This window comes from Manis javanica, chromosome 4 (assembly GCF_040802235.1).
Source record: "Manis javanica isolate MJ-LG chromosome 4, MJ_LKY, whole genome shotgun sequence".
Taxonomy (NCBI): domain Eukaryota; kingdom Metazoa; phylum Chordata; class Mammalia; order Pholidota; family Manidae; genus Manis; species Manis javanica.
Genome location: NC_133159.1, coordinates 20,886,279 through 20,910,815, shown reverse-complemented (window position 1 = coordinate 20,910,815; position 24,537 = coordinate 20,886,279). Strand labels below are relative to the sequence as shown.

Genomic DNA, 24,537 nt, shown 5'->3' with positions numbered 1-24,537 from the left:
TTGTTTTTCCTTCTTTGTTCCTTCCCCCTTCTTTCTTTCTAAAATGGGAACAAACGAGGAGGTGAAAAACTCAAGAACATGACTTTGTTTATGAAGTATTTCTCTAGCTTGGTAGGCCTTTGGGGTCCAACTGCAGGCAAATCTAGTAGCCAAGTCTCCCCTAAACATATATCCCCGATGATACACTTAGATCAGGAAAGAAAAAGAAAGGGTTCTCATATATTACTAACTCTCTCCCAAGGTTTAGAGCCACCACTCCTCTGTAGTAGTTGTATCTTACTTAGATTTGATGAACCTGATAGCTAATGCTTACTTCTCTCCCTTGTAAAATAAGAGGGACCTCTGTTTTGGCATCTTTTAGGACTTGTTGTGTTAAAAGGGTCACAAAAACATCCTTTAAACTTCATTAACCACTATCCTAACTTGTTTTCTGTTAGTACCTTATTCCCCTTTTGATCAATTAAATTGTTTTCCCCCATTTTGCTAATAATGATTATTGCTGATATTTAGTAAGTGCTTACTATGTTCTTATTATTTCAAGGAGTAGGTAGATAGGTGTTACTCATGTAATCTTCACAACACACCTTATGAGAGAAGTACTCTTATTAACCCCATTTTATACATGGGGAGCTTAAGACCCAGAAAAGCAAAGTAACTTGTCTAAGGTCACAAAATTAGCAAATAATTAAGTCAGGAGGTAAGCTGGGCAGTCTGAGCATGAGGGCAATATTTGTGATATTCAGTATTGAAGTCGTGGTATTGATAGCTTCCCATAGTCGAGAACCTATACTGACAAATATCTTACTTTTTTTTCTCTTTTCCTGGTTAACCTAATGGCCAATTTTATTGTTCATTAAAACTTTGGTACAGGATAGACATCAAAGCAGAAGTTAACCATCAAATTAATTGATTTTTGCCATTTATTCTGAAGAAAAAACTGGTAGAAAACAAATTGAAACAATTGGCTAAAATGAAATATGGGCATTATTGGCAGATTGGAATTACCTGGGTTCTCTGCTATTGCTGTCCTTCTCCCACCCCCTCTTTTCATTTCGTTGAGCATGGATAATGAATATTACCTATCCAGGGCTTCTTTCTTTCCCCTATGTAACTATGCAGTCATTCCACAGAATAAAAGCAAAGAGCATTGTAGGTTTAGTTTGGTTTGGTTTTTTAAGTGGTTGAAAGAGCAGTGTCTCCTCATCCTACCCCCAAAGCATTCCACTGTTCAAAATAGCCCATCTTCCCTGGGGGAAGTAGGGAAATTGTCTCTAAAACCAAATTCCACTTCGGGTTTGATCAACTCCAATCAAAACTTTTTCTTTAGTTTATAACTCAGTGTTCATGAAACCCTTTAATTAAGTAGATCTGGCTTCTTTGTATCAGTCTTTTCCTAGGTTGTGACTATATGGCCCAATCTCTGGTTATTTTTTTCTTCAGTGGAGATGGCTTAAGTGATTAATATTCAAGTGGCAAAATTAATTTCAGATATTTCAAAATGAATTTTAACTCAATCTTGATTTCTAATGAATGTTTTTGGTCTCCAAAATTGTTGGTAATACACAATAACCTTTTACTGACCAGGAGATTTGTTTTCTTTTTAAAAATACTTTCTTGTTTAGCATAGTTTTAAGTTTATAGAATATTGAACAGATGGTACAGAACATTATATATCCCCCAGACTTGCTCAGTTTCCCCTGTTGTTAACATTTTACTTTAGATTGGAACACTTGTTATAATTAATGAACCCATATTGGTACATTATTATTAACTGAGTACTTTATTCAGATTTCCTTAGTTTTTACCTGATGTCATTTTTTTTTTGTTCCAAGGTCTCATCCACGATACTACATTTCATTTGTTAGGTCTCCTTTGACTCCTCTTAATAACTGCAGTTTTTCAGACTTGCCTTGTTTTTGATGATCTTGACATGCCATACATGAATCCCACAAGCTATACAGGAATATCCATGGCTATAAGATAGACATGAATCCCAGAAGTATTTATTGATCATCACCTGCTTTATGCCAGGCACTTTGCTAGCTTTTAGAGATAATAGGATAGTCAGATTCTGCCTCATTGGAGCTTACAAACTAGTGGGGGAAACAGAAAACAAGCAAGTAAATAAATAGATTTTGAGAAGTGCTCTGAAAGGAAAAAAGAATAGATTGCTATGATTGGGAAAACAAGAAAGGAGTTTTCATAGAGGGGTCAGAGAAAGTCTCTCTGAGGAAGTAGACATGCTGAGGAGGAGCCATCTTGCTGGAAGGGCAAGATGGGCAGGCCAGAGAGACCAATCCAGGCATAGGGAACAACACTGCAAAGGTCTTCACATGAGAAAGAGCTTGTCTTGTTTTGAGTAACTCAGAAGTCATGGGGAGCAAGGGTGATAGACATCTATCAAATTAAAGAGGTGGGTAAAAGTTAATCTCATGTGCCATTAACCCTTGGGTTAACCATCCCCCTTTGGGGCAGTGTCACTTAATTCAACTGTACCTCTCATAGTTGTGTAACCAGTCTTCTGATTAAAGTTCTCTTTATTTTGACTATATTAGATATATCTCTAGTTGGCCACAGTTCTCAGAAGCTTTATCTTTCTGTGCTTTCACAGCTCCATTATCAAAACTGGAGTTGAGACTAAAAACTGTTGCCCATGTCACTGGCTTTTGGAGAGCTAGTAGCCTTTAGAGATATGTCAGTAGGAGTTACCACTTGAGTTTTATTTGATCTTATGATCAATAAAATTTTGTACTTTTTGTTGGCAATTTTATTGCTGCTGCTTTTGTTTGTTAATTCTGCACTTGAATAGTCTTTGTTGAGATCTACATGTGTATGTATGGATATATATGCAGGATGATCAATACATTTTTATGAGGTATGTGGCTTTTTAATCATAGCTGTATAGGGGGGAGGCCATGCAGTAATTCTGTGCATCTTTAGGTAAGTTTAGCTTGGGTTTGATGGTTACAAGAGCCTAAATAAATATTATTTCTTTAATTATTGTCTAACTTCTGTCAATAGAATTTAAACTCCATGAGGTCAGGGACTTTATCTTGTTCATATCTCTATTCCTCGGGCTGGAACTGGAACAGTTCCTGGTGCATAGTAGACCCTGGCTTGCTGAGCGAATGAATGAATCACATGTTAGAAATGATTTGACCGAGTTGAAAGGAAAAAGAAGGGTTATTAAGCCCTATAAACTTTCTAGGTAGGCAGGCCTGCATTTCCTATGATAGCCACTGCTAATGAGGGTCATTTGTGATTGTTAGTATGGTACTTGTTAAAAACTCGAACAGTATCAACAGCTAGCTAATCAAGTCATTAAACTTCTTAGCAGAGGTAATGAGAGTATGTGGCCAGTTATATTTACTTAAAGCCCAATTCAGCAAGTGGCCTAAAAATTGTTAAATTTATAAAACCACCCTGTCAGTAGAGTACCTTTTTCCCATGTGTGTAGAGATAAGATATGAATAAGTTATACTTCTAATCATTTATAATTTATTAAGAAGGCAGAACAGAATTAAAGGTAAATAGGAGGAAGAAAGGAGTATAGACTACAACGAAGGCCAAAGAAATACTGAGCTGGAAATTGACTTTGCTGGGAAAGATAAATGTAGAAGATTAAATAAATAAGTTCTTCATTTTTCTTTCCAGCCTTTAATCACCTAGATTCAGTCTGTAACTGCAGGCCTGCCTAGCATAATGTACTGGTAATAGAATCTGGAATCTACTCAAAATTCTTTACCCACAAGAATGATTAGAAAGTGCTTACAGAGTCACCTAGCCTATGTATAGTAATTTCTTAGTATTTCCCCTTTGGAAAAAAGTGGGTTAAGCCACAGTAGAAAAGAAGGTGAACATTGGTGAGAAGAAAATACTTCTGTAAAGTTATAAAATCTATTTCATTTAGTTGTTGGGTTTAAGAAAGTAAACTCTTGGAAGTCCTTTAGCTCCCTTCAGGGAAGAAGTACTTTAGAAAAGAAAATCTCCCGGAAACTCAGGAAATCTGATCCCTAGCTCAGCCACTGACTGGAAAAGGGCACTTGATGAATAATTGGGAGATCCCAGTTATCATCTTGACTGTCTACCACTAGCTCTGTGAGTGTGGACAAATTAACTCTTGATTTGTCCCAAGTTCTTCATCTGAAAGATGGGGTTGCAGCAATAGCTGTTCTTTATATCTAGTTAAATCTTAATCTCTTCTAGTCTTTATTCTAAGCAGAGTACCCTTGGGAAAAAGGATAAAAATTCTCTCTGATTTTGACCAATACTTTTCCAGTTTCTTCTGCATTTGTTATCTGCCCTGTTCTTAATAGAGGTTTTCCTATTGACTTTCCCCCTAGAGGACTTTGTTGCTAATGGCATAGTCTGACAGTCATGTGTACATGCTGGTGAACCCTAATGGTATGCGTAACTACAGTGGGAACCATGTCAACCATGTCTAAGTGTGTTTATGGTAAGTGAGGAAGGAGTTCAAGACCAGCACCTCACAGTCTCAGTAACATTTGTCCACCTGGAAAAAATCCCTCTAGCAAATGTAGGTATTGGGGATTTAATTAAAAATGTGGGATCTGTGACAGAAGGGTATGAAAAATTTACCCTGAATCTTTGTCCCAAGACAGGCATCCTAAGTAGCTTGTAGAGTATATTTTTACCTGGCCAGAATAGTATTTAATATTTTCCAAGTTTTTCTAGGCTCATTGGTAAAATCATTAAATGCCATATTATGGTGTTTGTGGATCCACATTAGTAATCCATTATTTGAGTAGAGCACAAGGAGCAACTCCTAATACTTTAGAATTTGGAGGACCAGCTCTATTTCTCAAAGTCATTATGTTGCATCTATAAAGATTTGGGACAATGACAGTAGATAACACAGTGTAGGATTTGCATGTGGGTTTACCAGAGCTATTGTGTTTATCAGTTGTCAGCAGGTCCCATTGCAGGTGAGTCATTTTCTAACTGTCTGAGAAGACGGACTAGAGCAATTTTGGTTTAGCTTCTGATTTCATTGATATTGTTAGTATGAGCCAATATATTGTATATGTATCCTTCTAGAACTTTAGTAGGAAGAATTGAAAACTCAAATTGAAACAGAAAAGGTTTGAACTGTTTTGTTTCTAAACAAGTCTAAATTAAGTCTTGGCATGCAAAAGCAGAAAACCAGTATTTGTTTCCTTTGCCAGTGTTCTTGATCTCCTTGTAGATCTGTTTACTTAAAACACAGTGTATTTTCAATTTCTTCTGGCCGTTTGCATGATATCTTTAATCTTTAAACACTCTCCATCCTATAGCTTCAAGCACAAATGCCAGCCTGATACCCACTTCATCTACAGTTGCCAATATTCCAGCAGCAGCAGTTTCCAGCATCTCAAGCCAGGTACTGTGCTACTTTTTGTTCGTCCTATTTGGGTTGGTGTATCTGGCTTGCTCTTCCCCTCTTCTTTCCACAGTGAATTAGCCAGTGTAAGAAACAACCAGTATGGGCTGTGGGGAGACCTTTCTCTGGAAGCCCTCAGTACTAGGACCCTGGATGGTTTCTCAGGCTACCGTCTAGTTTCTCTCATTCCTCTGCTAAGTCTCTGGATGATACAATTAACGTCTGTTCCTTTTCTATTATATGTCTATCTACCTCCTATCCCATTCCTACTAAAATGTAAGTTCCATGAAAGTAGGGATTTATTTTTCTATGTTGCTCATTTATATATTCCCAGAGTTCAGAAAAATGCCTGGCACTCATATTAAAGGACATAATAAATATTTACGAAAGGAATAAATATTCCACTTTTTAACTTAACCACTCATTCCTTTGTGAATTCTTTGTGGTCTGGTCTTCATCACAGTTCTCTTAACTCTATATGCTTAGATCACTGGTAACATCTTCAGTGTTTTAGGGTTTTGGGTTTTGTTATATTTTTGTTTTCTCTGCAGCAATTAGCATTATCAAGCACTGTCTCCATGGATCTTTTTTTCTGGGTTCAGTTAACATTGCTATTCTGGTTCACTTTGTATGGTTGTCTTTCTTGGCATTTGTTCGTTCTTTTAGTCCACAAACATTTGTTAAGCTTCTGCTATATGCTGGCACTCTTCAGGGCACTATCTATCTATCTCCCTTTCATAGCTTTTCTTTCTGATCTTATCTTTTGTCGTGGACAGTTGATTTAGTTTTCCACATGTATTACTTAATCCCAGGAATGTTTAACCACATTCACAGTGTTCATTTACTGTCTCCAAAGGTTCTGGTCCTGACCTCATTATATCTATAGGCTTCCTACTAATTGATGGACATTTTTTCTTTAATGTCCTGCTGTTTCCCCAAATTTACCATAAAAACTTAGAACTCCTAAAACTAGCCTTTCATCCCAGCCTCTTTTGTCTCCTTGTTTTCCAGAAATAAAACCATTGTTCTCTATGACTTCTCAGTTCTTGTCAATGACACAATTTTTAAATAAACCTAGGCCTAAAACCAGAGCAGTATTCTTCAGTTTCTTTTTTCTCAACCACCCCTAATCCAGCCATTTCTGGAATGCTTTCTTTGTTTTTCATTTTTGCTGTCATTTCCATGTTTCGGTTTTTTCCTCTTTAATTCTGAATGACCATAGTTCTCATCTCCAGTTTTTTCCTGTACCATCCATTTTTCTAAAACACTATTTGATTAATTTTCCCCAAAGGCCACTTTTTATCCTGTCACTCCTCTTCTCAGAAACTTTGTATTTTTGTTTGTTGATTTGAATTTGATAATCCCCATTTTCCACCCTCACATAACCTAAAGAACCCAAGTCTTGTTCTTTAACTGTTCAGTCAAGCCTGCTGAGGTCCTTTGTTCCAACCAGATGCAGCATCTCTGGCTCCTTGATAAAACCTTCTCAGGGCTTGTTCATGTTTCTGTCCCCTCTTGATCTCAGAAAGCTCTCTGACTGCAGTCTGCAGTGGTAGTTGTCTTCCCCTCTACTTTTCTCATGTGTATAATTGATTGCCAATTTGTTAGAAATTTTTTGTCTTTCCTGCTAGATTTTTAACTCCCTTGAGTTCAGCTAGTCTGACTTACTCTTTTCTTTAGTATTCCCTTCTCCCACCCATATACCAGCACATGCTGTGAATTACATTTGGTGTGGTAGAGATTCAGTACTCTTTATAAATAATCGGTCTGGTCATTTAGCTTCTTCCAACTTGTTACCAGCATCAGTATCAAAGGAGTTTTTAAAAGGTGTTATTTAAACTGTATGTCATACCTAGTTTTTACAGCACAGGCTTAAATTGTCCAATTTGATAAGTTGTGACATGTATGTGCCTGTAAAACCACCAAAAGTTCCCTCTGAATATTTTAAAGAAACTTCATTTTTAAAGAAACCCTTATTATTTTTTTAAATAATTTTTTTAATATATTTTTTTGACCAGGAAAATTAAATATAGGAAATGTGCTTCTTTGTTTAAGCTCATCTGTCCTTAGAAGCACTACTATCTAGTGCAGTGGTTTATAAACTTGTTAAAAAGTAAACGCCTTCCTTTAAAAATTTTATGTAGAAATTCAGTACATAAAATAGAAAAGAAAAAAAAAGCTGTTATAGTAGAAAAGTGGACATTGTATACAAGTGCTTGGGTCCCTTCCCTCTCAGCCCTCCCCTCATGCCAGAGACAGCCCCTGAGGCATCGCCTGTCTCTTAGGTTTCCACAGAATGCATTTCAAAAATCACTGGTTTAGGTTTAAGATAGAGATAGTAAATGAGAAGTCAGACCAGTGTTTTAGGAAAATAATTATGAATAGGAGGGACATGAAAGTCTCTTGTGTTGACTTTCTAAGAGTCTTATTTTTCTCCCTTATTCTCTTTGGTCTACAGGACTATCCCACCTATACTATTCTTGGTCAGAGTCAGTACCAGGCCTGCTACCCCAGCTCTAGCTTTGGAGTCACAGGCCAGACGAACAGCGATGCTGAGAGCACCACATTAGCAGCAACCACATACCAGACAGAGAAGCCTAATGTCATGGTCCCTGCATCTGCAACTCAGCGACTTTCCTCTGGTAAGCACTGCAGCTCTAAAAACTTTGGCTTAAGGGTGCTTTGTTCAACAAGTGATGGTGAAGATTATTTCATTCTGGTCTAAGTCACTGTTACCATGCTGTTGGCTTTCCCTCTTGGGTGAGGAGTATTAAACATTGCAACTGGAATATGATGAGTCATTGGCAAGCTGAATATAATGCCTGACAATTTGAACAGAAAAGTACCAAGAATGAAGAGACTCCTCCTGTGCCCCTCCTGTAGTTTTAACATGCTTGTCACAAGGAACTTCAGAATTTTGGCACATTTTGTAAAGTTGGAAGACATAAGTTTTAGTTTATGCTTATTTTGGATTTCTGCTAAGACCTAAGAGCTGTAGTTCTTAACTTTTCCTGTGTCATGGATCCTTTTAAGATTCTGAGGAAAGCTATGGTCCTTTTCCCCCAAAGAAATACATAAAATTTAACCTGCAAATTTAAAGAAAATACTGAAATTTATACATTTAGCTTTGAATGAATTGAAGAATTATGTCCAGGTTTTTTAAAAACCTGACATAAAGACTTTATTTTTCTGTATTTTTCATGAAAACTTGGTTACTCACTGACACATCATCTAACTTGAGGAATGACTGTTTATTGTTTGCACTGATGTAGTTTTGAAAACAGTACTGTGCATCAACTACAGCAGTTTTCTGCGCATTTTACTTTTAGCAGTCTTCTAAGTAAATGGGCCTACAGATGGTCGCTGTTTCAAACTTACATAACTTTGAAATGATTACATGTGTTGATGCCTTAGTTTTGAATTCATTCCCCTAAATATCTTTGTTCTTCATGACCTAATGGAAAATTTCAGGTACAGAGAGAAGTTGTCAGATTAGTATAATGAACTCTTACGTATGCATCATCCTTCTTCAACAATTAATTCCCTCCTCAAATTCCAGGCATCATATCTCTAAAGGATAAATACTAAATAACATAACCACAGTGCCATTATTCCATCTAAAATATTCAACAATAATTCCTTACTATCATAAAATTCCAAAAGGTATTTATATTTATAGTTTGCTCATAAATGTTAGGATTTTTGTTTTTCTCTTTACAGTTTTCTTAAATTAGGATCCAAGTAAGGTTTATACATTGGGGTTGGTGGATATTTATTTTGTGTCTCTTTTAACTATAAATTCCCTCATCTCTTTTCTTATTCTCCCTTGTACTTTATTTGTTAAAGAACCAGGGTTATTTATCTGATACTGTTTCCCATTATAAATTTTGCCAATTGTATATGTTTGGGTTGTTTAACATGTCCTGCTACCTTCTGTATTTTTTATAAATTGGTAATTGGATCTAGACCCGTAGTTTTCAATAGAGGTGATTTTGTACCATACTGCCCATCCTCCCAGGACACTTGGCCCTGAATGGAAATGTTTTTCGTTGTCACACTGGGTGGCGGGTACTATTGGCATCCAGTGGGTAGAAGCCAAGGATGCTAACCAAACAGTCTCCAGTGCACAGGACAGCCCCCACAGCAAAAGTTATTCTAGCCCAATGTCAGTTGTGTCAAGTTGAGACTCTATCTAGAAGCTTGATCAGATTTAGGTTCAGTGGTTTTTTTGGCAAAACAGCTTCATAGATCTGTTCTTTCATTGGGAGACAGGCATATAAATTCTGGTTATAGCTCTTTTTGATGTTAGATGTTAGCAGCTATTGTTGCTCAGTGCCTAGGTCTACATTCCCAAATTGCTTAGCTAAAGTTTGGTTTTCCAGTCTCTACCTTGCAATATTATCCTTAAGGGCAGAGAACATGCTGACCCTCTTCCTGCTCTGATTCTTAGAGCCTCTGACTACTGGCAATATGTCTCTTTTTCCTTTCTAGGAGACTCTTCTACAAGCCCATCTTTGTCCCAAACTACATCAGCTAAAGAGGCTGATGACCAATCCAGGAAAAACATGACTGGCAAGAACCGGGGCAAGAGGAAAGCTGATGCCAGCTCTTCTCAGGACAGTGAATTGGAAGTATGGGAAGAAACTCATTTGAGTTACCTACTTTTTTTCTCATTTCTTATGTTTATCAAACATATATCTGAAACTCATGGAGATAATGTGGTTCTCTGTTGTGTGTCCTTTACTTCCTGAGCAAGAGAAACTAAATCAGACAGATGAAAAAAGAAATGTAAAAACACATTTCTCTATGCCCATAACTTACCATATCACTTTCAGATGTTTTTCATCAAAAGCACTGAAAAAGGTTTTCTGAATTAGGTAGCCAGGTAACTTTTAAAGGGAAAGAACAAGCTGTTTTCTGAATTAGGTAGCCAGGTAACTTTTAAAGGGAAAGAACAAGCTGTTCTCTGTATTCCAGAGGAGAGTAGGAAGAACAGTGCATCATTTTCAGAAAGCAGAGGTGTCACAAGTAATGTCACACTGTTTTCCGTTTAAAAATCTCAAAGTAAAATAAGAGTACTAGAGTACTTTAGGCTAAGTTTCTGTGAAACATGCAACCAGATCTGGTAACTTATTGATGAGATTGGTACTCACTTGTTCTGTGGTTCAGCACTATGGGAATTTATTATGGGCATACATTTGGCTCCATTCTTAAAAAGATGAGAAAGTCATACAAAATGCTAATAGTGGAGTTTGATATTAATCCTTTTCTTTCCTTTTTAAAATTTTTCTATAATATGAGTATTTAATAAGGGGGAAAAGCTATATTTTAAAATGAGTCCATTGATAGGTATAAAAACTTAGGTAAATTTGTATTTGGAGCCTCTCTTCCCCTTTATTCCTGAAAAAAAAAATAGGGGTGGAGAAAGAAAATCTAAAGTCCTGATAAAGTTCTTGAGAAAAACTGACAACTTTTAAAATCGTAGTAAAATGTACATAACATAAAATTTATCATTTTAACCATTTTTTAAATATGCAATTCAGTGACATTAAGTATATTCAAATGCTGTTGCTACCACTATTTCCAAAACTTTTTCATGATCCCAAGTAAAAACTGTACCCATTAAGCAATAACTCTCTATTTTCCCCCACCACTAGCCTGTAGTAACCTGTTTATTCAAGAGACTTTCTGTCTTTATGAATTTGCCTGTTCTAGATATTTCATATAAGTAGAATCATACAATATCTATCCTTTTGTGTCTGACTTATTTCACTTAGCATAATGTTCATAAGATTCATCCATGTATTAGCATGTATCAGAACTTGATTTCTTTTTATGGCTGAATAATATCCCATCGTATGTGTGTACCCCGTTTTGTTTATCCACTCATCTGTTGATGGACATTTGGGTTTTTTTCACCTTTGAGCCATTGTCAATAATGCCACATTGCTATTCAGATTGTTTTTTTGAGTCCCTGTTTTAAATAATTTGGGGTATAAACCTAGGAATGGAATTGCTAATGGTAATGCTGTATTCAACTTTTTGAGGAACTGCAAATGTTTTCCATAGTGGCTGTACCATTTTACATTCCCATCAGTAATACACAAGGGTTCCAGTTTCTCCACATCCTCACCAACACTGTTATTTCCCATTTTTTTGGTATTAGCCATCCTAATGGATGCATATACAGGTATAAATTTCCCTCTTAGCACTGCTTTTTCTGCATCCCATAAATTTTGGTATGTTGTATTTTGTTTTCATTCATCTCAAGCTATTTTCTAACTTCCCTTGTGATTTCTTCTGAGCCATTGGTTATTAAGATTGTGTTGTTTAATTTTCACATATTTGTGAATTTTCCAGTTTTCCTTCTGTTACTGATTTCTTGTTTCATTCCATTGCAATTGAAAAAGATGCTCACTCATTATATTACATTTATTTTCCTCTCTCAGCGGGTATTTCTGTGGGACTTGGATGAAACCATCATCATCTTCCACTCCCTTCTTACTGGATCCTATGCCCAGAAGTATGGAAAGGTAATTTGAGCCTTTCTTCCTTTGTTATAATTGCCCCTCTCCTGACTATGTGGACAGATAACCCAAACCACTCTCTGCTTCCTCCATCTTATCCTGATGGCCTTTCACTTCACCTGATAGTTTGTATCAGGCAGGCTAAATGTTTAGAGTTGATAAAGCTAGAAACTAGATATAGGAACAGTGCTGAAAGCTGGAGTTGTTCAAGGTGGTGTTTTATAAAGTCTAAGTATGGGGATAAGTCTCAAAACAAGAGTGGAGTCTCAGGATTATATATTCCAAAGACTGATATGTTATTCCTTAAATTACTTTTAACAGTCCAAACTGAGCATTTCATTTAGCTGAGTGTATGCCAGATATATGCATTTAAAATATAAATAACGTATAATAAAGTATCTTTCTATAGTAGATTACATACCTTCTTAAATTAAATATACCAAGCAGAATTTAACTTGTTTAGTCTTCAGTATAAATAGTAGTTTTAAAAGAGGGATGAGCTACTTTTAAGATACTGGCTGTATATTTCTACACTCAGTTTCCTCCAGTCTCCTCTATTTTTCATTTTCTATAATTTTATCTACCGCCTTTGCTCTCTTACTACTCCCATTTATTTAGTATTGTCTAATGTTTCTGTTAGAAGTACTTTCCACAGGCTTTTAGTATCTAGGTTGGCAATCTGATCTAATAACTAATCTGCTATATAACAAAGCTGGTTATAAAAATATATAAAATAAGTATACATCTCTAAGTGAAGGCCTGATGGTTCATTTTAAAACTAAATGCAGTAGGCTACTGCAGATATTTTTAGTTTTAAGTACTTATTTCCTGGTTGTTAAGATTCTCAGATAAGAGACTTCTGGTTATAGCATGCATGTGTATGTGTACACATGTTTGTGAGTGTGCTTGTATGTGAACATGTGCAGGGAAAATAGTGGAATACAGTGGGTGCTATAACTGCAGCATTTCTCCTGGGATGGAATTTTCCCCGAAATTAAGTGGTGGGGTTTTTTTTTTAAGTGGATCTAGTTTTCTAGAAATGAAAGTCCTGAAAATTTTAACTTTTTACAATCCCAGATACTTAAACCTGTGAGTAAATAGCAGTAATTGTTAGAACCAATGCTGCTGGCTTCTGGGTTTTTTGGCCTTGACCTAAAATGTTTAAAGATCACAATCAGTGCTGTGAGCACCAAGTCAAGCAAGTTTTTCTCTTATTTTTCTTCCAGGACCCAACAGTAGTGATTGGCTCAGGTTTAACAATGGAAGAAATGATTTTTGAAGTAGCTGATACACATCTTTTTTTCAATGACTTAGAGGTAAGCATTTTAAATTGTTTTTGTGCTTCAGTGTACCATTTGTTCAGTAACTACTTATTGAGCCTGTGCTGCTTGTATTTAGAGGAAATGTGGTTACACAGGATGGGTATAGAGAGGCCAGTTGGCACACATAGTTTTGTAGGAAATAGCGCCTTTGGTAAGTCAACAAGTCTTGGTTCTGGCCCTCAATTTTATTGGCTCAAAAGTTTGAGTTTATTAGCCTATTTTTTGGTTAGTCCATTTGATCTAGTCTAGAGGAAAATGCCAACCCATCAGGCAAAACACTGATACATAAACCAATATTCTAATTTGTTCATCTGTACAAAATAATATGTACAAGGTGGGTTTGATTATTTGTACTCAACAGATATATTTTTCAGAAGAATATTACCTTCTTACAAGTCTCTTGATTTGTCAGATCTATAAATGGCTGCTCTAACTCATTTTGTACATGCTTATTGTCCATGTATATAGGCTAACCTTGATGTCGAGAATCACTTTATAGTTAGGTCCATGGAAAACCAGGCAACACTGGAAGCTTCTTGGTGAATTGTTTTGTCTGTGACATCTGAGTCACCTTTGAGGGGAACATGGTGTATTGGAAGTAGCACAGGACTGGGAGTCAGAAGACCAGAGCATGAGTCCCAAGTTAGAAAAGTTATCTCTCCCTTCTGGGCCTCAGTTAAACAGTTGTCCTACACAGGAGGCTAGTAACAGTTGTTCTTTCTGGGGAATGCCTTGCTGGAACACAGGTGGGAAGGAGCAGACTTGTCTCTTTATGTCCTTTTGAATTTTGAACTGTATGCTACATAGATTGCCTTGTTTTTTTAAGAGTGGAAATTAAAGTAAAATAAGATTGCATGTTATAAACACCACATAATTCTATTTCATTTTAAATGCAGTCTAATTCTACTCAACAGATTTTCTCCAACAAGCTGAATCAATAGGTCCCTAAATTCCAGTGCTTTTTTATCTAAGCTCCTCAATGCTTTAATCTTCCCTCAACTTCACATGTTGATAAGTTAGGACATAATAGCTTTATTCAGCAAACATTTATTGAAAACCTACTATGTGCCAAATAATTATTGCCAAATTGTATTTGTAATGATTTTCTAGACATAGTCCTCACTCAGGACTGAAAGTTCTGTGAAGAATTTGACCTGAATGTGTTCCTGCCCCCCAGGTCAGTGGTTCTCAACTTTAGGGGGCATAAGAATCACCTGGGGAGCTTGTTAAAAATGAAGATTCTAGGACTTCACTCCCAGAAATTGTGATTCAAGTAGGTCTGGGATGGACCCAAGAATATGCATTTTTTAAAAACTTCCCCAGGGGATTCTGATGCAGGTGGACATCACAACACTGCCCTAGGCAGTGGTGTCAGAGGAGTGAGTCTGTCAGAGTTAGGCAGTGGGTGGCATTTTACATCAGATATATCATGGGCTTGGTAGAAAAAACCTTGGATTCTTATTAGAAGACCCAGGCTCTTTCTAATCTCTTCCTACCACTCATTAATTGTACAACCTTGGGTGAATCATCTCACTTCACTTTTAGCACATGAGGAGACTGATTTAGATGGCCTCTTCTAATTACTAAGTTTGAATTTAGAAATTTCTGTTTCAGTCATTCTCAGTTTTGATACCATCCTCTGTTAGCATCTGTTTTCATCTGCAAAAATGGATTGGGTACTTACTACACAAAGGCACTGGACTGAACTAGAGGGGTACAAAGCAGGTATAAGATATGGGCTGTGCCACAGGAGGCCTACAGTGTAAGGATGTACAGTCTAGTATAGAAAATAGACACACCTGACAGTGTAAGAGAGCTTGCGCTTATTCCTGTGAGCTATTGGAAAAACGAACTGTTAAGAGCCTGACTGAGGATTGGGATGGTTAAGGAGGATTTCATGAAGACTGTGGGATGTGAATTAGGCCTTAAAAGAAGTTGAACAGCAAGGGGGTTGAGAGTGATCCTCCAAACATAAGAGAGACCATAAGGTATTTCATCATCTTGCCATTGTTTGTGGTCTTTTGCAGTATGTCATCATGGTAAGAGCACTTTTCCTTCCTGGACTGAAATAGTGTGTGGTTTTGTCTTTTAACAGGAGTGTGACCAGGTGCATGTGGAAGACGTGGCATCTGATGACAATGGCCAAGACTTGAGGTGATTAAAACAATGACATCAATATACCTGTTAGGCACAAGACACTGTCTAGGTTGAGAGGGAAACAAGGATAAATAAGACACAGCCCTAAAATAGCTTACAATCTGTTAGAGATAGAAACAAACATAGTTAATGGTGGCATGGCATCAAGGGTGAGAAGGTGACAATAGAAAATATGACAGAGCACAGAAAAGAAAGGAGTTCTGATGGGTTTGGGTAGCAGGTGTTGCCACCATTGGAACGGCCTTCCCAGTGCCGTAGAATTTGACTTTGAAGAATGGGTAGCAATAATGGAGTGAGGAAAAGGCATTCCAAAGTAAAGGATATACTAATTTCTCTTTGGCCAGATACTCAGTCAGGGAAAGTGTGCTTCCAGACTGGTTGGTTTTAAATACACATAAGCACCAGAAATTTTACTGAGGACATTAATTGTGCGGATCTGATGGTGTCAGGAGTACCCCTGTGAAAGACAATCTTAAACATTACATCACAGTGAGCACTAAACCTAAGAGGGCTCAGGGGCAAAATACCTGCTCAGTTTCATTTTTCTCTTGGCTACTGTCCTCTGGCCCAGTAGTCCTAGCTAAGAATAATCTAAAATCTAGATTACATTTCAAGATTTTTAGAAAGAAGTCTGTCACATCTTTTCATGTTAATTTGTTTAAATGTTTATCCCTTTTTGTAGGCAAAAAGTTCTTCCCTGTGTCTACCCTAAAATTGTTTCATCCATGAATTCTCAAATCTAGAGCAGAACTGAACATAGCACTTAGTCTGGACCTAATTCTGTAGTGCTCAGAAGGGTTCAAGGTTTCATATGAGGAGCAGCAGCCAGTTGAGCATGTTGTGCTTTGCACAGCTCTGGAGAGCACTGTTCTTAAGAGATTTCACTGGCCTTTTAGGGACAAAGTCTGGTCTGAAGCAGTTTATGATCCAGGGTTTTATTTTCTCTCTTATATGTGTGGTTATCAGTACTTTCCTATCTTATATCTTGGCAGCTTTATTTTCTTAAATATAGAACCTTATACTTATTGAACTCTTATTTAGACTTTTGATTGAACCAAGTTGTCTCAGTCATTTCTAAATCTTCACCTAGGAAATATTAATCTCTCCCAGCCTATTTAATTATATTACTTACGTATTGCTATATAACAAATTACCCCAAAACTTAGTAGCTTAAAACAGTAAACATTTATCATCTCGTAGTTTACATAGGTCAGGTTGAAAGTAACTTATCTGGTAGCTCTGAAACCAGGGTCTCTGAAATTGAAATCAAGATACTGGCTGGAGCTAAGATCATCTGAAGGCTTTGGGAGCTGGAGGACCTGCTTCTAAACTCTCACGTGTGGCTGGTAACAGGAGGCCTCTGTCCCTTCCCTTCATAGGCCTCTGCAGGGAGCAGCTGTCTTTTTTCAGAGTAGGTGTTCCATGAGAGAGCAAAACAAGCCTAGTCTCTGAAGTCTAACACCATCATTCCACCACATTCTGGTTATAGTCAAACACAGTCCGTGCCCAAAGGGAGCTGAATTAGTAGCAAGGAGTGGTAAAGAATTTGTGGACATATTTTAAGTCACAACAGTGACCCATAAACTTAATTAACTAGCCAACAAATCACTGAAGGAAATAATCCCCATTTTCTTACTGTTATTAGTATTTGGGGTTATTTTCTTCCATTATTTAACATATTCTCCTTTTTACATGGTTGGAATCATTGTGTGTGTGTGTGTGTGTGTGTGTGTGTGTGTATTCAAAATTTTTCTGGTTTTTTTTTCCCCACTCTGTGATGTTCTGCCAATGAAAAGATTCTATACCAAACCAACGTCTAGGGGATGCTGGTGCTTGAACTGTTTCTACCTCTCTTTCTCTACTCCCTCAGCCTTTCTTTGATAGAATAGGGATGAGACAGAAGTCTGTGAAAGAGACTGACATAAAATGGGAAAAGATTCTCAAAACATTAGTTTTTGATGCCAGATTTCAGGAATAGACAGAATCCCAGGTGGCATTCAGCCAGAAAACTCCATGCAGTATGGATTGTAATTTTCATCCTCTCTGTCTCTGCAGCAACTACAGTTTTTCAACAGATGGTTTCAGTGGCTCAGGAGGCAGCAGCAGCCATGGTTCCTCTGTGGGTGTTCAGGGAGGTGTGGACTGGATGAGGAAACTGGCTTTTCGCTACCGAAAAGTGAGAGAAATCTATGATAAGCATAAAAGCAATGTGGGTGGTAAGTGTGGCATACAGCCAATTGAGTTTTCTGTTTCCTTCTAATTTCCTGTTTTCTTTTCCAGGGATTCCTTAGTACTCCCTGGCAACTGCTAATGAATTTGTGCCGTACTAACATTTTAACGTTGTATTAAAAAACATGGAGGTTTGGTTGAATCCCTTTGGGGAGGAAACTGTATTTCTCATAGCATAACATTGCAAAATTCTCTTGTTCTTTTTAGACAAATGCCTTTTTAAAGGAAACATGTTCCATAGATTATGTTGTGAAACCATCAATCTGAAAACAACCTGTATGCAGTTCTAGTGCTCATGGAAATGCCTTTTGTTTTTATGGAGTGTTGGTAATAGAATGCAGGATTTATCTTTTGCCTTCACTACAGAAAATTCAGGGCCAGATGTATTATTTGAATATTATAACTCAACTGTCTGATAACATGATCCCATCACATGAATTCTGTTTTGTTCTGTGCTTAACTGTCTGATCTTAAGCAGTGTTTCAGACTCTTAGCAGCTGGAGTTGTTTCAGAAGTAAGTACAGTACAGGTAACTGACATTCAAAGTTGGTCACTCAACCCAGAATCTCAGGTTGATGTGTTCTGAAAACGCTGTCGCCAGAGGGGCAGGGGATGGTAGCAGAAAGCCACAGTTTGCTCTGTAATCTTAGGCAGCCTCCGTTTCCTCCCTGGGCTTTCATTTCTTTAGAAAAAGATTGGGAGTTTGGGAGTACTGTAGACTCTTCCAGCTGTAACATGCCATTTTTCCCCCCTTTGGTTCTTGATGTCACTTCTGAAGCAGTCCTACTCAAAGTATGGTTCACCAGTCTGCAGATACATTACTGGTTGATGAAAGAAAGAGCTTGTGTCAGAATCTAATGACACTGTTTCCATCAGCTAATTTTGTTGTTGTGGTTGTGCCCCCCTAATAAAACATTCTGGTGAGAAAGGCAAAAAGGCATTTTGAAGTAGGCTATTCCACAGTTTTACCAAAAAGAAAAATATATTAGCTCAGTAGAATATTTCAGTGACTCACACTAAGTTGAATTTAGAAGTTGCTTCCTCAGCGTCAGCAGGGATATGTTGTTAAGTGATAAAGGTGTCTTCTTTTATCCCCAAAGGCCTTCTCAGTCCTCAGAGAAAGGAAGCACTGCAGAGGCTAAGAGCAGAAATTGAAGTTTTGACAGATTCCTGGTTAGGAACTGCATTAAAGTCCTTACTTCTCATCCAGTCCAGGTATGGAAGTGGTTGTTTAAGTTCTCATCCTCTCAAAGACACAGTCTTTTCTTCCCCAGTCCAGGATAGGCCAGTGCCCTAAAATAGGGTTTGGGATAGGGGTGAGAGGAGTTTAAATGATGCAGTGTTTAGGTTAGGTGGGAGGCCAGGTCATTCTACACTAACAGCACACCTTAGAGTTTTAAAAGAATACTTACATATGAAAGCCTTTTTCTCCTCTCTTTCTGTTCACACAAAACTCAGTAACCCATAATCCCCAGCCCGGGAGAAGGGCTGGTGACATCAAAGAATACATGTAGGAGACATCACAAATATCCTAAATACAGGAAGCTCCAAAGAAATGTACCAAAGCCTAGTCAGGAAGACAGGATTTAAAAGAAAAAGGGCATATTAAGCAGATTAAGGAGATTTCAGCCTGAAGATTAAAATGGGAAAAAAATACAGTCATATCTGCACCAATACCCTCCCTGAGAACAGGAATAACAGATCTACAATCTAGTGAAGTGAACAGTAAAACTGACACCAAGGTGTAGAGATCTGTGAAGGTAAAAGACATGTGAAATTAATGTATATTCTGGAATCTGTGTTGTTGTTGCATGAAGAGCAGTGAGGACTTCAGTCATATCTCATTTAAGTTCTCTGAGTTGCATTCAGATGAAATAACTCTGTAACTGAAAGTCTTTATTGCTTGTTTTCTAGAGTATGGTATCACTGACATGGGTTGGTGGTATTCACTACAAGTGGAGTGAGCCAGAATAGTCAGAAAGGAAATGAGGCAAGAATCAAGTGGCTGCTCTCTGCCCAATTTTAAATCTCTGTCTTTTAATGTGGGAAATAAATAAACCTGAGATAATTAGAGCAATAACTGAACATTGACACTGAACCAATATCATACCAGGTCCTTTGAGGTTAATTTTTAATAATTAGATCCTAATTTTTAATAATTAGATCCTAAGCAAGAATTTGAATTCTTGCTCGCAGGTTGGTTTAATTTCACCTTTTTCTTTTCTCTCTTTCTCCTTTCTAGAAAGAATTGTGTGAATGTTCTGATTACTACAACCCAGCTGGTTCCAGCTCTGGCCAAGGTTCTCCTGTATGGGCTAGGAGAAATATTTCCTATTGAAAACATCTATAGTGCTACCAAAATTGGTACGGTTTCTATTCTGTTTCTAGTAACTTTCCTTACAATACTACTTCTTGTATGTGATGCACTTACTATCTGTCCATTCCTCTGTTAAACACTTGTATATCTCTATAATCCTCACAGCAGTTGTCTCTTAATACTACTAATGATTGATGATGCAGTTTAGGCTTAAAAGTTATGTAGCTTGCTCAAGGCTTCACAGGTAGTAAGTTACAAAACAGAATTCAAATCCAGCTCTGTTGGACTTAAAACTTACGTTCTGTTCGTTTACCTTATTTGAAAAAACATAATATCTAGTTGAGAAATCTGTTCTTACCTCATTTCAAATTTCTCTCTTTTACAGAGACAGTGCTGCAGTATAATGTAAGAGAAAAAGCACTAGATTAAAAATCAAGGATTAAGCTGTATACCTAGGATGACTACTATCAGTAAAAAACACAACATAAGAAGTATTGACAAGGACTGGAGAAATGGGAACCCTCATGCCCTTTTGGTGGGGTTGCTGTAGTAAACAGTATGGCAGTTCCTCAAAAAAAAAAAAAAATACAACTATCATATGATCCAGCAACCCCACTTCAGGGCATATATCCAAAAGAATTGAAAACAGGATCTCAAAAAATACTTGCACATCGTGTTCATAGCAGCATTATTCACAGCAACCGAGAGGTGCAAGCAATCCAAATGTCCATCAAATAGATGAACAAAATGTGTATAGAAGCAATGAAATATTATTTCAGCCTTAAAAGGGAAGGAAATCCTGTCACATGCTACCACGTCTGTCACTTAGAATAGACATTCTAAGTGAAATAAGCCAGTCACAAAAAGACAAATACTATATGTTTCTACCTACATGAGGTACCTGGAGTAGTCTAATTCAGAGAGACAGAAGTAGAATCGTGGTTAATGGGCTCAGGGGAAAGGGAAATGAGTTGTTGTTTAATGGGTATAGAATTTCAGTATTGCAAGATGAAAAAGTTCTGGAGATATGTTACACAACAATGTGAGTATAATTAACCATTAAAAGTACATTTAAAAATGGTTAAGATATACTTTGTATGTCTTTTTAAATCACAATTTCTTGAAAAGGCAAAAAATAATGACTGGGATTCATCATGCCCCCCGCCCCAGCCGCCCCACTTACTAGCTCTTACCTTAGGCACATTACTTTATCTCCTGAGCCTTAGTTTTCTCATGGAAAATGAGAAACTACCGGAGAGGTTGTGAAAATCCAGTGAGACTCTATATGAAAGTACTTTTTAACCTCTAAAGATACATTTAGTACTGAGTATAAAATAATAAGTACTCAATAGATATTTGCTGAATTAATTAGTTGACAAGAGGTTTATATAAAACCAGCTTGTTCTGCTGAGAAGGCAGCAGAATGTCTCAGTCCAATCATTATGGGCTACACGTGGTCCAGCAGAGGAGAAATATGACAGCCATCCCTTATCTGCCCCAGACCCTTCAGTATGTGTTTACAGCTCCTACTTTCCTGTTGTAGCAAAGGAGAGGATCCTGGAATTTGAAGATGAACTGTGGCTATTTATTTTTTTAACCTACTATTAGCCTATTGATCAACTTTCTTCATTGAAAAAGATGGGTCTAATTTTTTTTATATGCCAGGATCTCTGGAGGTTATAAGCCCGCCAGGATCTGTGGAGGCTATAAGTTCATCAAGTCCTATTGACATTTACTTTCATTCATTCATCAAATACTTACTGGTCCCCTTTTTTTTTTTTATTTTGGTATCATTAATCTACAATTACATGAGGAACATTATGTTTACTAAACTCCCCCCATCGCAAGCCCCATTACAGTCACTGTCCATCAGTGTAGTAAGATGCTGAAGAATCACTACTTGTCTTCTCTGTGTTGCATAGCCCTACCTGTTCCCCACGACCACATTATACATGCTAATCGTAATGCCCCCTTTCTTTTTGTCCCCCCTTATCCCTACCTTCCCACCCATTGTCCACAGTCCCTTTCCCTTTGGTAACTGTTAGTCCATTCGTGGGTTCTAGGATTCTGCTGCTGTTTTGTTCCTTCAGTTTTTCTTTGTTCTTATACTCAACATATGAGTTGAAATCATTTGGTACTTGTCTTTCTCCGCCTAGCTTATTTCACTGAGCATAATACCCTCTAGCTCCATCCATGTTGTTGCAAATGGTAGGATTTGTTTTCTTCTTATGGCTGAATAATATTCCATTGTGTATATGTACCACATCTTCTTTATCCATTCATCTACTGATGGACACTTAGGTTGCTTCCATTTCTTGGTTATTGTAAATAGTGCTGCAATAAACATAGGGGTGCATATGTCTTTTTCAAACTGGCCTGCTGTATTCTTAGAGTAAATTCCTAGAAGTGAAATACCTGGGTCAAGTGTTATTTCTATTTTGAGCTTTTTGAGGAACGTCCATACTGCTTTCCACAATGGTTGAACTAGTTTACATTCCCACCAGCAGTGTAGGAGGGTTCCCCTTTCTCCACAACTTCGCCAACATTTGTTGTTGTTTGTCTATTGGATGGTGGTGATCCTTACTGGTGTGAGGTGGTATCTCATTGTGGTTTTAATTTGCATTTCTTTGATGACTAGCAATGTGGAGCATCTTTTCATGTGTCTGTTGGCCATCTGAATTTCTTCTTTGGAGAACTGTCTGTTCAGATCCTCTACCCATTTTTTAATTGGATTATTTGCTTTTTGTTTGTTGAGGTGCATGAGCTCTTTATATATTTTGGATGTCAACCCTTTATTAGATCTGTCATTTATGAATATATTCTCCCATACTATACAATGCCTTTTTGTTCTATTGATGGTGTCCTTTGCTGTACAGAAGCTTTTCAGCTTGATATAGTCCCGCTTGTTCATTTTTGCTTTTGTTTCCCTTGCCCGGGGAGATATGTTCATGAAGAAGTCACTCATGTTTATGTCCAAGAGATTTTTGCCTATGTTTTTTTCTAAGAGTTTTATGGTTTCATGACTTACATTCAGGTCTTTGGTCCATTTTGAATTTACTTTTGTGTATGGGGTTAGACAATGATCCAGTTTCGTTCTCTTACATGTAGCTGTCCAGTTTTGCCAACACCAGCTGTTGAAGAGGCTGTCATTTCCCATTGTATGTCCATGCTTCCTTTATTGTATATTAATTGACCATATATGTTTGGGTTAATACCTGGACATTCTAGCCTGTTGCACTTGTCTGGGGCTCTGTTCTTGTGCCAGTACCAAATTGTCTTGATTACTGTGGCTTTGTAGTAGAGCTTGAAGTTGGGAAGCGAGATTCCCCCTGCTTTATCCTTCCTTCTCAGGATTGCTTTGGCTATTTGGGGTCTTTGGTTGTTCCATATGAATTTTAGAACTACTTGTTCCAGTTCGTTGAAGAATGCTGTTGGTATTTTTATAGGGATTGCATTGAATTTGTAGATTGCTTTAGGCAGGATGGCCATTTTGGCAATATGAATTCTTCCTAGCCAAGAGCATGGGATGAGTTTCCCTTTGTTGGTGTCCTCTTTAATTTCTCTTAAGAGTGTCTTGTAGTTTTCAGGGTATAGGTCTTTCACCTCTTTGGTTAGGTTTATTCCTAGGTATTTTATTCTTTTTGATGCAATTGTGAATGGAATTGTTTTCCTGATTTCTCTTTCTGCTAGTTCATTGTTAGCGTGTAGGAAAGCAACATATTTCTGTGTATTAATTTTGTATCCTGCAACTTTGCTGAATTCAGATATTAGTTCTAGTAGTTTTAGAGTGGAGTGTTTAGGGTTTTTTATACATATCATGTCATCTGCAAATAATGACAGTTTGACTTCTTCTTTACCAATCTGGATGCCTTGTATTTCTTTGTTTTGTCTGATTGCCGTGGCTAGGACCTCCAGTACTATGTTAAATAACAGTGGGGAGAGTGGGCATCCCTGTCTTGTTCCCAATCTTAGAGGAAAAGCTTTCAGCTTCTCATTGTTAAGTATGATGTTGGCTGTGGGTTTGTCATATATGGCCTTTATTATGTTGAGGTACTTGCCCTCTATTCCCATTTTGTTGAGAGTTTTTATCATGAATGGGTGTAGAATTTTGTCGAATGCTTTTTCAGCATCTGTGGAGATGATCATGTGGTTTTTGTCCTTTTTGTTGATGTGGACGATATTGATGGATTTTTGAATGTTGTACCATCCTTGCATCCCTGGGATGAATCCCACTTGGTCATGGTGTATGATCCTCTTGATGTATTTTTGAATTCGGTTTGCTAATATTTTGTTGAGCATTTTTGCATCTACGTTCATCAGGGATATTGGTCTGTAGTTTTCTTTTTTGGTGGGGTCTTTGCCTGGTTTTGGTATTAGGGTGATGTTGACTTCATAGAATGAGTTTGGGAGTATTCCCTCCTCTTCTGTTTTTTGGAAAACTTTGAGGAGAATGGGTATTATGTCTTCTCTGTATGTCTGATAAAATTCCGAGGTAAATCCATCTGGCCCGGGGGATTTGTTCTTGGGTAGTTTTTTGATCACTGATTCAATTTTGTTGCTGGTAATTGTTGTGTTTAGATTTTCTGTTTCTTTCTGGGTCAGTCT

General features: G+C 37.4%; 1 protein-coding gene across 3 annotated transcripts in view; it reads left to right on the top strand.

Moving 5' to 3' along the window:
- Nucleotides 1–24,537, top strand: part of EYA3 (EYA transcriptional coactivator and phosphatase 3) — an 85,325-nt gene that overhangs the window by 46,573 nt on the left and 14,215 nt on the right. For all 3 annotated transcript variants that reach the window (XM_073233475.1, XM_017649222.3, XM_073233474.1), the window contains 9 exons: nt 5,295–5,380; nt 7,839–8,022; nt 9,872–10,011; nt 11,830–11,913; nt 13,134–13,223; nt 15,325–15,383; nt 17,442–17,602; nt 18,716–18,830; nt 19,858–19,979. In XM_073233475.1, coding sequence (XP_073089576.1) covers nt 5,295–5,380; nt 7,839–8,022; nt 9,872–10,011; nt 11,830–11,913; nt 13,134–13,223; nt 15,325–15,383; nt 17,442–17,602; nt 18,716–18,830; nt 19,858–19,979 — 1,041 coding nt within the window. The remainder of the gene's footprint in view (nt 1–5,294; nt 5,381–7,838; nt 8,023–9,871; nt 10,012–11,829; nt 11,914–13,133; nt 13,224–15,324; nt 15,384–17,441; nt 17,603–18,715; nt 18,831–19,857; nt 19,980–24,537) is intronic.